This window comes from Podarcis filfolensis (genome assembly GCF_964270895.1).
Source record: "Podarcis filfolensis genome assembly, chromosome: 2".
NCBI lineage: Eukaryota > Metazoa > Chordata > Lepidosauria > Squamata > Lacertidae > Podarcis > Podarcis filfolensis.
The window spans coordinates 90,008,338-90,025,978 of NC_139605.1; the positions used below are offsets into that span (position 1 = coordinate 90,008,338).

At 44.9% G+C, this 17,641-nt stretch overlaps 1 protein-coding gene across 8 annotated transcripts in view; it reads right to left on the bottom strand.

Moving 5' to 3' along the window:
* Nucleotides 1–5,649: 5,649 nt before the first annotated feature.
* LLGL2 (LLGL scribble cell polarity complex component 2) overlaps nt 5,650–17,641 on the bottom strand; it is a 70,495-nt gene continuing 58,503 nt past the window's right edge. For 4 of the 8 annotated variants that reach the window (XM_083598111.1, XM_083598112.1, XM_083598113.1 and 1 more), the window contains exons 19-26: nt 17,307–17,473; nt 16,327–16,588; nt 13,934–14,087; nt 12,694–12,737; nt 11,924–11,971; nt 9,993–10,035; nt 9,325–9,386; nt 5,650–6,426 (exon numbers count right to left, since the gene is read on the bottom strand). In XM_083598111.1, the coding sequence (XP_083454237.1) occupies nt 6,419–6,426; nt 9,325–9,386; nt 9,993–10,035; nt 11,924–11,971; nt 12,694–12,737; nt 13,934–14,087; nt 16,327–16,588; nt 17,307–17,473 (788 nt within the window). In that variant the 3' untranslated portion in view covers nt 5,650–6,418. The remainder of the gene's footprint in view (nt 6,427–9,324; nt 9,387–9,992; nt 10,036–11,923; nt 11,972–12,693; nt 12,738–13,933; nt 14,088–16,326; nt 16,589–17,306; nt 17,474–17,641) is intronic. The other 4 variants (XM_083598114.1, XM_083598115.1, XM_083598110.1 and 1 more) reach the window with 2 other exon arrangements.

Sequence of the window (17,641 nt, forward strand, 5' to 3'; positions counted from 1 at the left end):
GACTGCAAAAAAAACAACACACAAAGCTATACCTCCCCTGTCCGCCCCCCTAATATTCTTATGAGGCTCCCTTCTCCAGTCTTCAGAGAGTGGCTAGAAGTAGAGAGTCAGAAAAAGGTCCTCCTTTTCTTCCAGCAGTGTCAGTTTTAATCTGAAATCTTAGGCACAGTACTGCGCCCAGAGCTCAGAAACTGTTCGCATGAATGAAATTCCCTGTCGCAAAACGCATCTAGAGCAATGGGAGTTTCGAACGCCTCTAGAAAGAGTGCCTCTGAACATAAGCAGAGTGTTTTAATGCCTCTCAGAGTTATTAAAACCAGTTCTGTTCTCTGCCCCCTCCTTCCTTACCTCTCTGACTGGTGTTATTAGGAGTGGAGAAAGCGTTGTTTCTGTTACTTCTACCATCAAGATGCAGTGATAGAAAAGGGGGGCGGAATCCACACCATTAGTTTAACGCACATCCAATGCACATTCAAAACACATGACTTGCCCCTTCTGTTGAATTTATGCTTGCTTTACAGTTAAAGGCACAGGAGCTTCATGGCTCAGAATGGATTTACTTCTCAGGTTCAGGCGTGGCCATCCATTAGGGGTGGCATCATCACCAGATTCCCAGCTTTCATTTAAAAGAAAAAAAGAAAGGAGCATCTTTGGTAGCTCAGTCGGTAGAGCATGAGACTCTTACTCTCAGGGTTGTGGGTTCGAGTCCCATGTTGGCCAAAAGATTCCTGCATTGCAGGGGGTTGGACTAGATGACCCTTGTGGTCCCTTCCAACTCTACAATCCTATGATTCTAGCATCTGTAGGACGTGAGACACCTGACAAAACGCTCAGGCACTATTCCTCCCATACAGTGGTACCTCGGGTTAAGAAATTAATTCGTTCTGGAGGTCCGTTCTTAACCTGAAACTGTTCTTAAACTGAAGCACCACTTTAGCTAATGGGGCCTTCTGCCGCCGCCGCACAATTTCTGTTCTCATCCTGAAGCAAAGTTCTTAACCCGAGGTACTATTTCTGGGTTAGCGGAGTCTGTAACCTGAAGCGTATGTAACCTGAAGTGTCTGTAACCCGAGGTACCACTGTTTTTGTGTGTGAGAAACCTGCCTGCTCCCCACCCCCACCCCCACCCCCAAAAAAATCCTGGAGCTATCCACAGCTTTAGGGTAACAATGCTACTTTTTAAAAAGAAAGTAGGTTCTAGTCACTTGTTCCTCAAAGGAAACCTGAGGTGGGATGATAAAATATTCATGTCCAGGGAAAGCAAACCAAACCAATTAAGCAACACAGGTTGGAAAAAGTCCTCCTTTAAATATTTCACTTGCTCTTTGTTGCCTAATTGTCAGCTGCTCTGTAAGGTTCAAGGGAGTAATCCTGTTGTTATGAGAGCCATGTCTCTCCTCTCTCTCTCACCCTCCCACCCGCACAACACAGCCAAGGTCATGGGGCCGGCCATCTCAGCTGAAGTGTTGTTTTGCCTGCCGGTTAGGAGCTCATGTTGCACATTAAGCTGCAATGCTCTGCTGTTAGAGGAGTCATTTGCCTACAACACTTCTTCACTGATGTAATTAGAAGACACAAGCCTGGAGCGCAGCTGTTCCCAGTGGCTCGGTTGGGCTCTCTTCCGCCTCAAGAACATCCGCGCAAATAGTGTGAAAGGGGGCTGGCACAGTGTCATAGGTAAATGCGCCCACTTCATAGGACAAGATTGCAGGAAATGGAAACGGGGATTGTGGTGGGTGGGGAGGGCACGGGAACTGCTTAAGTGCCTGAGAGCTTAGTCCTGAGAAGCAGAGCCAATTGAATTACTCCCAAACGGATAGGATTACGACTGCCATGGCCAAATCTAACAAAAGCACAATGCAAAGGTATCAGAATCAGATCCTCTTCAGCCTGGGGCCTAATGTAACCTGGCATACAGACAAGGGGATGCTACAAGCAGCGGAGATATTTAATGCTTATTCTAGCACTAAACGCTGCAGTTTCCCATGGCAATGTGGGAGGACATCTTATCCAAAAGGAGTTTGGAAAGCTTGCAATGGCCTCTTAATTGAGTTCTTTTTGGCGGGGGGTGGGGTGGGGGCTTACCTAGTGACTGTAAACAGAAGTGGTGCGTATCCGTTATTTTACGATGCTCTCTTCTGTTATGAAAGCTGTTGGCACCAGATAAAATTATGCATTCAGAAACAGTATTGCTACTGTAAACACACATTGGGTGGTGGAGGCTGGTCACTGTGGCGGAGCCTTCCCTCCTGAGAAGAATGTTAAAAAAAAAAAAAATCCCTCCCCAGCTTTCCTGTCTCAGACGCGTTTTGTACAGTACTTTCATTTTCACTCAGAGAAGCTCTTCAAACATTGTTAACTTTTTACGGATAATTTTATTTTCTCTTTTTGTCAACTGCTTTGATTTCTCTCCCCCCCCCCGCCCAATCATGGTGTATAAATTGTAAAAAAATAAAGTTAATTAGTTCCCTGGCTAATCAGGTCTCTGCAGCCACTGCTAATCCAAAAGTGTAGCTACGTTTTTAAAAAGTCCCCACGTACCACGTAACTGATATTGGAATTAAAGGGAAACTGATTTTATTTAAATCAAATTGATTTAAATCACTAGTCAGTAAGGCTTGATTAAATCATTTTTTTATAGAAAGACTCATTCTTGCTGGTATAATATTAATATTAACAACAGATGAAGGTTTCATTTTTGGAATAATAAATTTTCAGAGTAGTTTTTACAGTTATATGAACAATTACTGATTTGGTTATACTGTACTATTAGAAATACAAAGACAGGTAATTATGAAATTGTTTATATTTTGACTTTTCTGCTGTACTTTACTAAAACAATAACATAGCATATGTATCTATGTTTGTTAACTGATGTGGTTAAATGTTTTTTTTTAAAAAAAAACAGACTGAGTTGAAGTTTAATAAGAAAAACTTAAAACAAATCCTTATTTCCTGATGAATAGCCTTTGGACTATAATGTAACTTAAATGGAAAACTATCTTTAGAAAGGTGTTTCCTCCAAAAGCATTTTATTTTAAAAATCTGATTTATTTATTTTAAATCATTAATTTCTCTCCACCCTGCTCAGAACGGTTTTCTTGAAAGCCACACCTCAAAACACATTCTTCATAGCTATCTAGGAAGAATGTGTGTGGTTACTAATTTGAGCAGCTTGTTTTCAAATTAATATTTGTTGAGAGCAATGGTGGACAGTGTGTGTCTTTGTAATATCTATTTTCCACTTATTTTTGTGAATGGGTAAGAGGATTGGAAGGAGAAATGGTGGGTGTCTTCTGTATGTGTTTTGCAACTTTCAACACTTGTGTGTTATTGGAACTGTATGATTTGTGATAAGTATGGAGGTTTTGCATTCCTGTAAGTCAATTATCGGTTTAGTTAGGTCCTAAGTATTTGTACAACTACAATGCGTAAGTATCCACAGAATCTTTGCAAAGGCAAGATGGGGAGAAAACCAGAACAACTGGTCATGCCCCTGTGACCTCACTGGCCACACCTCCATGACTCCAGCCACCACTAACACTCAGTAGCCAAGACTTGCCAGCTGCAGCTTTGGCAAGTGGTCAGGTCACATAAATAGTACACCGTGGGTTTGTGAACAGTTGTGAGCAACTGTCCAAGTTACTGACATCAGAGTGCTTATGACATCGGGAGGCCTGATCCCTCTTGTCCCAACTGCTATTGCTGTGATGGCTTAGGCCAAGAAGCTTGTTTGAGACTGGTGAGATCTAGAATGCGTGTGGTTGCCTGGCAACGCTACAGCTATTCCTTGCAGGTCAATTCGAGACTCCATTTTATCACCCCCTTATTAAATTGCACGTCAGAAAGTTCTTTCACTTATTTTTTCCCCCCCGTCTCGCTCTTTGAAATCACAGATCCTTACATGGAAACAGAACCATTCCAGGGGAGGAAGCCGTGTGCCCAAGTGATGTAGGAGGGCCCAAATCCAGCCGGGAGAAGTTTCTTCAAGCGTGGTATGAAAAACGGAAACCCCAGACACACCCCACCGTGTCGTCTCAAGTGTCAGGGTGTGGGTCACCAGTTTGTGCTCCAAGCCAGGAGAATTGGACAAGGGACACATCCTTGTCACATGCCTTTTTCTACCTGATGGTGGTGCCTCCCCCTCAGGCGCAATTGTACGCAAGTAGCCGGATGACGGCACAGTGCCCCCGCCAAAGAGACTTGCATCATGTGGCCCAAGAGCTGGAGCCGGAAGCAAATCCCAAAGAGGAATTCCTGCAGATCTGCGCTTCAGATTTGCTGCTCAAGTCTGCAGAGAGGAAGAGGCCACGGCTGCTGCCGCCAAACCGTAAGATGCACGTGGAGGTGTTGAAGAGGCAGGACTCGCCCCCACTGCAAGAGTGCCAAAGAAGTCCTGTCCCCCTGGAGTACAGCCATCTGCTCGATGCCATAGAGATGACTAATCTGGCAGACCTTCCAGAGGTGGAATCCTTTTATCGAAGTTTCATTCTCGGGCAGAAACGGAAAGGATATTCCAGGAGGGATGGGCAGCTTTGCCCACAGGTGGAGTGTCGGATACCTCCCAGGGCCACAGAAGCAGCTTCCTGCCAACAGGGTGCCAGAAGAACCGCCAGGATGAGATGCACACAAAACCGGAAGCTGAGCCTGAAGAGGAGCGCTCCTCTGTCTGAGCTCATGGTGGCGACCCAACGGTCTGCGGACTCTTCTCAAAACGGCCACCTTCCGCCAAAGAAAAGGTATACCCAAGGCTTCTTCTAGGGACACATGCTGCAATATTGGCAGTGTACTAGGAGCAGCCGGTACACAGGGTTTTTAAATTGGGGAGGATTTTCCTTCTCCTTATGTATATATATTTATATATTTTAGCATAGTCCCTAACTGAGGTATTTAATAAAGTAAGTTAATTTTGTACTTTTCAAATAAACTCTTTTTAATGTTTGTATATTTACTTCCTGGTGCCTTTTTGTCATTTCGCCTCTCTACACATACGTAAGAGCAAGTTCTTGGTGGTTCGCGCTGCTATTCCAATTTTTACAAAATGGGAACTGATAAATCATCTTCCCAAGATTTTCTTAGTCCCCTGCCTGCAGAATCTAAACCTAGCTCTAGTCTCCCTAGCAGTACTATACAGGCCCCTTCATCAGTTATTATAATTCTTCGTATATGGAGGAAGAATTTTTTAAAAATAAGATTCATTTGATTACAAGGCATTTTTTACCTTGCCCTGTAGCAAAGCAAATTGTTTTCTAGGTTTAGTAAGGATAATTTTTGTCATTATTACACACTTCATTCTCTGGGTGTTATACTGTGCTTTTGATTGGTGCATAGAATCAAACCTAAATTAATATGACCTGTTACCTTTGGTCTAGTGAATTGGACTAGATTGAGAGAATTGGTAAAATTTCCTGGAAAGCAACCTAGAAAGGCATTAGGCAATTACGCTGAAAGGCTGAGTGGTCTATAATAACCCCTTCCAGGTGAGATTTGTCTGCCTTTCACAGAATGTGGGGAACTTGTGGCTTATAGAACAAGTTTCATGTGACCATGGAAAGCACTACAAGCAGCTAAATGAAGAGGATCACTTCCCGCGCTGCAGTTGCAAGGCTGTTAAAACATTTCAGAGGGCATCAAAATGAGGCAACAGAGTTTCTTGGTCAAATTAAAAAGCATGTTAAAAGTACGGGTTTATTTCACAACAGTTCAATGTAGTGTCCACACACAAATCAAGTTAAATTTGATTAATTTTTCCAGCTCTGATCAGCTACAAAAATAAGAATCTACCTGAGTCTGCAAAACTACTTAACAGTAACATGACCAAAAAAACCCAAACCCCTTGCAATTTCCTCATTTGAAGGAGAAAAAAAAAAGTTACAGCAGCCACAGGAATCTAAAATGACATATATTATTTCATTCAAGATTTTTTTTTTTAAAAAAGAACTCTTCTAAAATATATCTATTGAACAAACGCCCAGTATGATTTTTTTTAAAAAAAATGTACAAAAAATAATCTTAGTCGGAGGTAACAGTATTTATTTTTTTAAAAAATCTCTGCACCCAAGGCAGTAATATTTATAATTTAAAACCCATCCCAGTAGAAATATTTTATTTTAAAAGAAATTGTGCAAACGATTGAAGAATTGCAAAAACATATCCAGAGGCATGAAGGGAAACAGGCCAAGGGAAGCATTCCAGCCTTAGTGCAAGGCTGGCATCTCAGAGAGAAAATGAGGGCTTCAGGTGAGGCACAGTGAAGAGGATGATAAGCAGGTGAGTGGCCAGGCAAGACTCAGCCCTGCAACTGAATCCAAGGCCACGGTTAGTGGATGTCTCTTCCAGTGACGGTGGGCCTGTAGTCAGTAGTGTTATGGCACTCTTTCCAAACGTCAGACATCACGGAGACACTGCAGGAGCACAATCATTCTGCTGGGAAGAGAAAAGGGGCAGAATCATTTTACACAACCTGAAGAGGCTGTTGCTTTATTGTGCATTGTCTAATGCATACTGCACTTTCGTGAAACCACATGGGTATGTTTTTGGTAAAGAATGTGTGTGTGTGTGTGTGTGTGTGTGTGTGTGTGTCCCAGCCTGGTAGGACTCAAATATATACCGTATTTTTCGCTCTATAGGGCGCACTTGTCCCCCTCCAAAAATTAAGGGGAAATGTGTGTGTGTCCTATAGAGCGAATACAGGCTGCGCGGCTAAGCCCAAAGCCAGAACAGGGAGATGGAGCGCTGCGGAACGCTCCGTCTCGCTGTTCTAGCTTGGGGATAGCTGCGCGCAAAGCCTCTGCAGCAGGATGCCTTCACCCCGCTGCCCTGCAGAGGCTAGCAAGGCTGTTCCCAAGCCAAAACAGCGAGACGGAGGGCTCCATCTCACTCTTCTAGCTTGGGGATGGCTGCGCACAAAGCCTCTGCAGGGCAGCGGGGCGCTGTGCTTCAAAGGCTTCAGGGATCTTTGAGGCTGGTGGTGGGGGAAAGCAGCGCTTCCCCCCACCGCCAGCCCCACAAGCTCGGGTGAACGCACCTTGTTTTAGAGGGGGAAGAACAAGAAAAAAAAATCCCCCCCCCCCGTTCTCCCCCTCCTATGGTCCGGTACGTCCTATAGAGCGAAAAATACGGTAATTGGATGCAAACTAATGTTTTGAAAATGCCAGTCTCACAACAGCAAGGCATTCAGCATCCTGAAGTAACACCTTTGACGGTTGTATATAATTTCTGCAATGTCCCTATCTCCTACTCTGCATCACTGGTGGGAGCTGGCAGAGGAACAGTCTACATGCAGCCAAAGTTGGGGGGCATCAAGTTCTGCTTCAAGCACGATTGGACGCACCGGACCATAGGACGCACCTAGTTTTCAGGGGGGGAAATCAAGGAAAAAATATTATCCCCCTCCCCGCAGCTCTGGGAGCAGTGGACAGGCTGCACGCAGCCTGTGCGCTATTCCAAGACCTCCCTGCTTTTGTGGGAGGTGGCGGAATTCCCCCACCTCTCGCAAAAGCCCACAGGAGCCCCGCGTGACTCCTGCGGGCTTTTCGACCAGGAGGGAGAAGGGACTGAAACGGCCAGTCAGTCCCTTCTCCCTCCTTGGGGAAAAGCCCCCAAGAGCCGCTCGCTCTTTAAAGGCTGCGCGGCTCCTGCGGGCTTTCTTGCGAGGTGGGGGAATTCCCCCACCTCCTAGAAAAGCCAGCAAAGCCGCGCAGCCCATTTAAAGAGCGCACAGCTTTTGCCTGCTTTTGCGGGAGGTGGGGGAATTCCCCCATCTCCCGCAAAAGCCCGCAGGAGGGAGAAGGGACTGACTCGGCCAGTCAGTCCCTTCTCCCTCCTTGGGGAAAAGCGCCCAAGAGCTGCGCGCTCTTTAAAGGCTGCGCGGCTCTTGCAGGCTTTTCTGGAGGTGGGGGAATTCCCCCACCTCGCAGAAAAGCCTGCAAGAGCCACGCAGCCTTTAAAGAGCGCACGGCTTTTGCCTGCTTTTGCGGGAGGTGGGGGAATTCCCCCATCTCCCGCAAAAGCCCGCAGGAGGGAGAAGGGACTGACTCGGCCAGTCAATCCCTTCTCCCTCCTTGGGGAAAAGCCCCCATGAGCTGCGCCGTCTTTAAAGGCTGCGCGGCTCTTGCAGGCTTTTCTGCGAGGTGGGGGAATTCCCCCACCTCCTAGAAAAGCCAGAAGAAGCCACGGAGCCCCTTTAAAGAGCGCGCGGCTTTTGCCTGCTTTTGCGGGAGGTGGGGGAATTCCCCCATCTCCCGCAAAAGCCCACAGGAGGGTTGGAGAGTAGCGGGAAGGCGTCGCGCGCCTCCCCGCTGCCCCCCATCCTCTGGGGCTGGCGATGGGGGAAGCGCTGCTTTCCCCACCGCCAGCCTCGAAGCCGGGTTGGAGAGTAGCGGGAAGGCGTCGCGCGCCTTCCTGCTGCCCCCCAATCTCTGGGGCAGGCGATGGGGGAAGCGCTGCTTTCCCCACCGCCAGCCTCCAACCCGGGTTGGAGAGTAGCAGGAAGGCGTCGCCCGCCTTCCTGCTGCCCCCCATCCTCTGGGGCTGGCGATGGGGGAAGCGCTGCTTTCCCCACCGCCAGCCTCCAACCCGGGTTGGAGAGTAGCGGGAAGGCGTTGCGCGCCTTCCTGCTGCCCCCCATCCTCTGGGGCGGGCGATGGGGGAAGCGCTGCTTTCCCCACTGCCAGCCTCAAAGAGCAGACTCTCCTGGCTTCAGCGGAAGCAACGCGAAGCCTCCAGAGCGCAGGCTTCTGAGGCTTCGCGTTGCTATCACTGAAGCCAGGGAGCCTGCATTCGCTCCATAGGACGCACACACATTTCCCCTTCATTTTTGGAGGGGAAAAAGTGCGTCCTATAGAGCGAAAAATACGGTAATGTTGGTTTATAGAGTGAACTCTGGCCAGGTTCCCAGCTGCAGTCTACCTTTAAGGATGAAAATTGCAGAGAATGGGAGAAAAGTGAGACGTTACTTCCTCCTTTTTGTCAAGTACTTTTTTGCAGTGGTGAATTGGAATGGGAGAGACATAAAAATACTCTAGAAGGCATTGGCAGCCATCATCTCAAGAACAAAACTGTGTGAAGACAGCAGAGGAGGCCAAGCCTGGCATTGAGGTCAAATCTCTGTTAAACAAATTATTATTTGTGGAAGCTACTGTTTCCCATATTCAGACAAAACGAAAAACTGATCTGTTACAAACCATGAGCAGAAGCTTCAAGTTTTCTGTTCATGGTTCATAAGACACCAGTTTTTGCATAAGGAAGCTACATAAAGATGTAATTTTATAACAAACCATACTGTTTTCTCTAAATACACCTATAGCATATATACCCACATACCTCCTCCATTGCTTAGTCTGTGTCCTACTTGAATTCTCCTTGAGTTTTTGTCACTATAACTCCTGCAAAGACAAAATCGCCATATGGAAACTGTGACAAACAACTTGTACCATTCTGGTTCTCAACACCAAAATCTCCATATGCCTGTAGATAGAGGCACCTTCTCTCCCACTTCCATTCCCCCCGTCAAATCCTAAAAGTAAGTCATATGTGACAACCAGTATTCTACTGGTTCTCCTTTTGAAAAAGAAGAATTGCCTCCCCAGTGCCAGGAAGTAAATCCATGGGACCCAATTCACCCACCCTCCTCTTCGACACCAGCTGACTTAATGTTGTTTTTAGATCTGTATCTCCTTCCTATTCACAAGATTGGTATAGTGGGTATCTTAACTCAAGTTGGGTGTAAATATCTTAATTAGAAAGCAAAACAACAACAGCAACCCTCATATCAGAATGTACAGAGAAATACAAAATCTGTTCAGTGTTGGCAGCAGACTTAATAGAAGGTTAAATATTTGAGAATGCGAAGGAAGCCACTGAGGAACACAGCACCAGGTTTCAGGGTTGCTAAATAGATGTTCTCCAATGTTCACTATGTCACTTCCCTTCTATCACAAGGACAGAACAGTTTAACTCCCCAAGTTCTAAGAGAAACCATGGACACTCACCCTTTTCCACCCTCCAGAGTGCTTTGGATCTCTTTTAGAACTTCTGAAAAGGGAGGAAAAAAACATTCATGCGAAAGAAGTGCATATATTCTTCAATCTCTAGTATTCAAGAAGCAGTTTTACTTCCACTGTTGGAACAGTTGTTTTTTTAAGCCCCATCTTCCAAAGATTCTGCTGACAGGACTTTTAAAAGATAAATGTTTTACTTATTGATTTCCTTCTCTCTTGCTGGAATTTTCATGCAGAATTCATTTTATTTTAGCTTATTGCGGTCTATATTTTTATGCTTTCATTGCTATTAAGCTGTTCAGATAATTTTGCTACTGAGCAGCAGATAAGTACCATTAATAAATAAACGAACTTTAACCATTCCTACAGAGCTGACATGAAATTCACATTTTATCCTTAAGGAAGGATGACATCTAGTTGATGATGTTGTGTTCAACTTACTGTCTAATATAACAGATCTATGTCTGAAATGTATTTGATTAAAAGTTGGGCAATAACTTTGTTTAGATTCAGGGTAACTGAATACAATCCTGTTGTGCTAAACAATTGCCAGCGTCTCACAACCAATGTGCCAAGGAGGACACCAAACATAGACATACAGATATTATTTTAGCTTGCTCAGTTGCACTTCAGAAAGAATACTATGCGGCATAAAAGCTTGCAGCTAGCATTCAAAAGAGAAAAGGGTGTGCATACTTTGTGTTTCTCAAGGTTGCTTAGGTCTCAAGTTTAGGTATTTTTTTTCTTTAAATCCATAATTTCGCCAAAGTCTTTAAAGTTGGATGCCAGCATTTGTAGTGCCATGTCAAAAAGGAAACATGTGCATAGTGGCAGATGTGCACAAAATGGTCCACCCCAGCTGAAGCCAACATGCGTAGGATGTTTCTTTTGGCAACCATGTACACAAATAATAGCATTTCTGGTATCTCTATTTGGGGCAATTTCTCCACAGACCCTACACTCATGGCTGAATTAAACACTGAAACACTGGCTGCTTCCACACCAGACATTTACTGTGGAATAACCACATTTTGTTCAGTCACTTTTTACAGGGCATTGGCATGATACTGTGATTGAAAGACCCCCTCTCACATTTTCCCCATTAGGCTTTTACTTCCTTCCCCTCAAATCCAATCTACTTATAGTCAATATAGCTGCTATGAAGCTACTATTCTGGTCATTATCTCCCTCCCCCCACCCCAAATTGCAGCAGAGGTGCAGTGAGGGGAGGGGGCTATTTAACCCGCCCCACACATACAAAGATCCCAATGAAAACTGCTCCCCTCCAACATCTGGGGAAAGAGGAACTGACCACTTGGTTACAGAGTGTTTAGAAATTTGCTATCCCACTTCCGCCTTAAAGCAGAACAGCTGCCAGCTCTGGAAGCACCCAACAACATAATAACAACAACATATGTCAGGATATCAAATTTACTCACTATTAAATGTATCAGTTTTAAAATGGCAAAATGCTTCTGAAAACTTCGTGTTTACCCTCACGAAAAATCGTGTGAGATAGGTCAGAATTTATTCCCATTTTACAGATGTGGACATGATGTTGGGATATCAATTTGCCCAATGTGTAGATCAGGTCCTCCTAGTGCAATAGCCACATAACTCTGAATGTCTGCTGGATACTGATGTGCTAAGCACCAAAGAGCAATTATGAGATGCCATTGGGCAGCTGTACACAAATATAGACATGTTCAGGTATGTTACTGGTCAACTGCCTGCCTAATTGAGGCAAACTCATGAAGACAACATCCCAAAGAGAAACCTACCTAATGTTGTATGGCTGCTGGTATTAAGGAGGGGAGCAGACTCAATAACCAGAAGCAAGTGAATAAAGTGGCTCAAGCCAATTCCCACAGAATCCCCATCCCTCCACCCCTATAGCACGAAAGAAATCATGTGTTTCTCACTCTCATCATTGAGCAGGGCATGCTCCATCAATCTGCCATGTGTCCTCTCTGAAAGGCAAATCAGACAAATGTTAAGGCGGTCAATTCCCACGATACAAAGAAACTCACAAAGTCCGCCCCCCAAATACATTAGATTTATTGGGTTGTATTCAATGTAAGTTCTACTCGGAGTAGAGCCATTAAAATAAAGAGACATGACTAACTTAGGGCCATTCATTTCAGTGGTTCTACTCTGGCTAAAACATAGTTGAAGACAACCCATTATGCTTGGCATATCCACCCTTTGAAGTTCTTAAAAGGGCAAGTTAACCCGATTCTGACAATCTATGACTCCTCTGAGTGATGTTCATGATCTGGTCTTTAAGTGGCACAGAATGGCTTCTCCCATTTTAAAGTTCCCTTGAAAAGGAAACAAGCAGAAACTCTCAGAAGACTGGGCCTCCAATTGAAGATCTTAACTTTGTAGGTTGACATGGGACATAAGTACCCCAAGTCCTAGGCTGAGGGCTTTACAAGTCACAACCAGCACTTTGTATTGTGTCCAGAAACAAACTGGTACTCCATGAAGCTCTTAAGACATTATCCCTCCTATTGAAACAAGCCAACAGCCTTTGAGCTAGATCCTAAGCCAATCTGAGTTTCTGACCTGCCTTCATGGGCCGTTTCCTGTACTGCACTACTGGAGTAATCCAAACTGGATGTTATGTTACATTACTAAGCAAACAGCACTGGACCAGCAATTTCTCTCTGTACATTCACATTTTTCTTACCATCTGCACCTGGATCACTGGCACTCCATCCCGATTCCTTGCTACTGCAGAAGATAGAAAGAAGAGTCAATTAGACAAGATCATAAACCAATTCCAACCCCCTAGACATTGCAAGTCAGATGCAATTATCATAGGCACACAGAAAGTCATGCACCCTTGGTTTACACTGCGCTACTTTGACAGGCACATGCTGCCTCTTAAAAAACCTTCAGCTTTTAAGTCAGTTCAAAATTTGTGTGGGAGTTCACATGACTGCTCATCCTTATAAAATTCCCCAGCATATTGAAAACTAACGTATCAAGAAGAAGAGTAAGCAAAACAACAAGAACCCTTCTCTATGTTTTGATTTTTTCTTTAAGACTACTTTTGTTATGTTTGTAAATTTTGTACATGTTGTATTCTGCCTTCAGCATGGCTTTAGCTTTGGAAACGTGTCATACAAATAAAACGACTGATTGATTTTCTACATCTAGGGATAGACCGATAGGGAGATATATATTCCCCCATGTGAACCCCCATCAGCGGTCTAGGCAGAGGCGTATCCGCTTATGGCAACTAGGAGATGGTTAGGTGGTTAGCTAGAATTGACGTGTACCAGTTCTGACATATTTTGCTGCTACCCTTTAACCATCCCACCTAGTGCACACACAAAATGATTACACAGCCTGGGGACTGTATGTTGTACCCAGCTCAGAAGGCTTTGTTTTGTGGAGAGTCATTCCACAGGTGGTAGAATCTCAGCACCAGAACATATGGCAATATGCAACTTCAGCATTTTTAAAACCACTTTTTTTTCCAATAAGAACAATGAATAGTGGGTGGCAGATAAGCAAAGCCTTGTCAGTACATTGGGATGGCATTAGAGCAGGCATAGGTAAACTCATTTAAAACAGGCACCCCAAAGCCCGGCCCTCCAGATGTTTTGGGACTACAATTCCCATCATTCCTGACCACTGGTCTCATTAGCTAGGGATGATGGGAGTTGTAGTCCCTAAACATCTGGAGGGCCAAGTTTGCCTATGCCTGCATTAGGGGATGAGCAGAGGCATTGTCAGATCATGTAGGTGCATATGGTGGCAGGACAGCAACCCTAACCCCTTTCCAGAGTGACCATGGGCCTCCTTTGTTGCAGTTCCCATGGCTACGCATGTCATATTCAACACACAAAACCAGCAATACAAAGTAGAATGTTGCACCCTTTCTATCATCCACACAATACAAATGCCACAATCATTCATACTTGGATATCCTTGATGCCTTCTCCACACCAGGTGAGCTGTGCACATGGCTGTTGCCTGTGTTTTCAGGTACTTTTACTAAGCATCGTGGTTCAACTAGCCACTTTGGGGAAAGTGAAAACCTCTCAAACTCTGACGGGGAGATGAGATAGAACCCTGCAGAGGAGAAAGATGGAGAAATGGCAAGTTGTGCATGCACAGATGCAGAAAGCGTCCCACAAGAGTTTCCCAAAATACATGTTTACAAATCTTACTCACTCAGAAGACTAAGCTTAAGGCTGCAAACCCACATACACTTATTTTGAAGCAAGGGCAATTGGGGGGGGGCGGACCTGGAATTAACTTCAGAGTAAACATACAAAGGCTCAGCTGCATGAGCACTTTCCAAAGTCATGCTTGGTGCTTGTGACAGATTTTTTTAAAGAGATCCCATGTTACTATTTAATATTTCTCAGCTAGATCTCTGGGACTCCTATGCATGGAAAGATCCAAATACTGTATGTTTGTCTGATTCTCATGCAATGTTCTCTCAAGCGCACTCTTTTCAGACCCCTGTGTAAACCATTTTTTAACTTAATATGCTCTAGGTTAGATTACTGCAATGCATTATACATAGGGCTGCCTCTGAAGATGGTTCAGAAGTTTCAGCTGGGGATCAGGTTGCTCACTGGGGCAAGATGGTTTAAGCATATAACACTAATCTTGGCCTGACTGCAGTGGCTGCCAGTTAGTTTCCAGGCCCAATTCAAAGTGCTGGATTTGACCTACAAAGCCTTAAACAGCTCAGGACTGCAGTACTTCAAGGACTGCCTCTTTGTATATGAACCGAAACAGACCCTGCGTTCATAATCTCAGGCCTTTCTGCATGTGCTTCCTCAACGTGAGGTCTAGAACGTGAGGCAACATGGGAATGGCCAGGGCAGATTTGAGGGTAAACCATACACAGCACGGGTCTGCCCTTGTGGCTCGTTGGAAGTTGAAACTGCTTCACATGTACTATTACGTTGTCGTTTCTATGAGGATATACGTTTGACTTTTATTACACCTGTTTTGCAAAAGTCCAGGAAAGAATCGGAACACCATAGTTTAAAACTACTGCTAGAGGACAAGAATCCCAAGACTACATTAAATGTAGCTAAATTCTGTGCGTCTGCAATCAATCGCAGGAAGCAAGTGGTATTCCATAGTGACTAAACCCCTAAATGTTATTTACAGGGGGCACGCTAATAATTAATTTTAATTTTTATATTTAAATCCTTGTTATATTCATATTGTCTTTCGTATTTCCGATATATATTTTTATGATCTGTGATATTGTGTGTGTTGACGCTGGTCTGTGACCGTATTAATAAATTCATTCATTCATTCATTCATGGGAATGGGCCTTTTCTGCAGTGGCTCCCTGTTTGTGGAATTCTCTCCCCTCGGGAGGCTCTCCTGGCATCTTCATTACATATCTTCAGGCACCAAGCAAAAATGTTTCTCTTCAACCAGGCATTCGGCTGATTAACATTCTATGGCTTTTTAAATGTATTTGTGAGAGGGGGAATTACTGGCTTGTTTAGCTTTTATTATGTATTTTGTATTCCCATTTTGTATTTTTATGTTGTGAACGATCCTGGGATCTTCGGATGAAGGGTGGTATAAAATTTTAATTATTATTAATAAAATAGTAGTAGTAGTAATAATAACAATAATAATTTATTATATACACCCCGCCCATCTGGCTGGGCTTCCCCAGCCACTCTGGGTGGCTTCCAACAAAATATTAAAATACAGTAATCCATCAAACACGAAAGCTTCCCTAAACAGGGCTGCCTTCAGATGTCTTCTAAAAGTCTGGTAGTTGTTGTTCTCTTTGACATCTGGTGGGAGGGCGTTCCACAGGGCGGGTGCCACTACCAAGAAGGCCCTCTGCCTGGTTCCCTCTAACTTGGCTTCTCGCAGTGAGGGAACCTCCAGAAGGCCCTCGGTGCTGGACCTCAGTGATGGGGTAGAATGATGGGGGTGGAGACGCTCCTTCAGATATACTGGACCGAGGCTGTTTAGGGCTTTAAAGATCAGCACTAGCACTTTGAATTGTGCTCGGAAACGTGCTGGGAGCCAATGTAGGTCTTTCAAGACCGGTGCTATCTGGTCTCGGCGGCTGCTCCCAGTCACCAGTTTAGCTGCCACATTCTGGATTAATTGTAGTTTCCGGGTCACCTTCAAAGCAGATACTACTATCCCAACTAATATTTTTCTTTCTTGCTTTCACAGTATTGTGGATAGAGGGACAAAATAAGTCCCCCTTCTCTCCCCCACCCCACATTTATCTATTTTGTACAAGAGGCAGAAAGGCTTCCAAGACCTAACACAATGGAGCTTGGTAACCTGTGGATGACCATGTTGTTACCTTGCCCATATCTGGTGAAGACACAGGAGGCAATGCCACTCACATCCTCCTTGCGGATACAGGGGTAGCGCACTTGTATCTTGAGTGCAGGCAGGGAAATAATCTGGATGTCCCCCAGGTTTGTCAGAACAGCCAGGTCATTCTCACTGTGCTCACTCTTACAGCTGGCAAAGTTGGTCACTGTCACCTTCCGAACCCGGCAGCCTTCCAGGGCCGTCAATTTAAGTTTCAGTTTGGAGCTGACTTTGGGCAACGTGAAAACCTGCCAACGTAAACAAGCTGTGTATTAAATCCTTCATGCATGCAAGAGCCATCCAATCTCCGGTCAATGCGTAATGAGTTTCCTGCTGGTGTGTGGCAGCAAAGCAGCATGCTTTAAGTCTAGCTGCCAAAAAGGAGCTGTGTAGTCTCTCTCCCGCCTTCAGCAGCAAAAAAGCCTGGATTTCTGACAGCGGCAAGGGAAGGAGTAGCTAAACTTTGCTGCCGCTCACTGCTGTACATAAGGGATTTGCAAGCATCTCTCACATGGCTAGGTCGTATCAAGTCTGGGCTTGCAAATATCTATCCTCAGATACATAAAAATAAGCAGAGAGCCGGTTTGCAGTCAACATCCCTGAACAGAGTCTTTTTTCCTTAGCCCAACTCTGCCCCTTTCTAGAGAAGCATCTATGGGCAGAATATCAAATTCAGGAGTGGGGAAAGTGTATCAGACATAGGGTTAGTAATGCACATTACTCTATGATCTGCTCAGGTGGCAGGGAAGGTTGGAATCTTTGCAAACTTCCAAGCGTATAGTATGCTTTTCCACCTCCCCAACTCTGAAAATGCCCTTCAGCAAAGGTGACAACCAAGTATCACCTCAAAACAAGCAAGTTCCAGGAAGGATCTGCAAGAGGAAATGAATTCCCATACTATAATTTCTCTGGCTGCTCCCTTATAGGCAAAGAGCATGCATATACACAAGCACTCTATTGTGTTACCTTAAGCTGTTCTTCCGACACCACGAGAAGCTGGTGGCTCCCTTGCATGTTGGGACTCTTGGAAAGGTCATGGGCCACTTCCAGCGGCTCTGGAAGGGGAGTGCTCTGGCCATCCAGAACAACGATCCCGATAACAGGAGCTCTGTGCATGAGCTGGATCTCTTTGGCTGGAGAGAGAGCAGAAAGCACACGCCAAATGAGGCAGGAGGTTTGGTTCAGAGAGAAGCAAACTGTTCCGACAAGGCACACTTTCTTCTCGCAGAACCCAGCTACCATGCTGGACATACAAAGGGCAGCAGAGAGGAAATATTGGACTGAACCCAGTGTTGCACGTC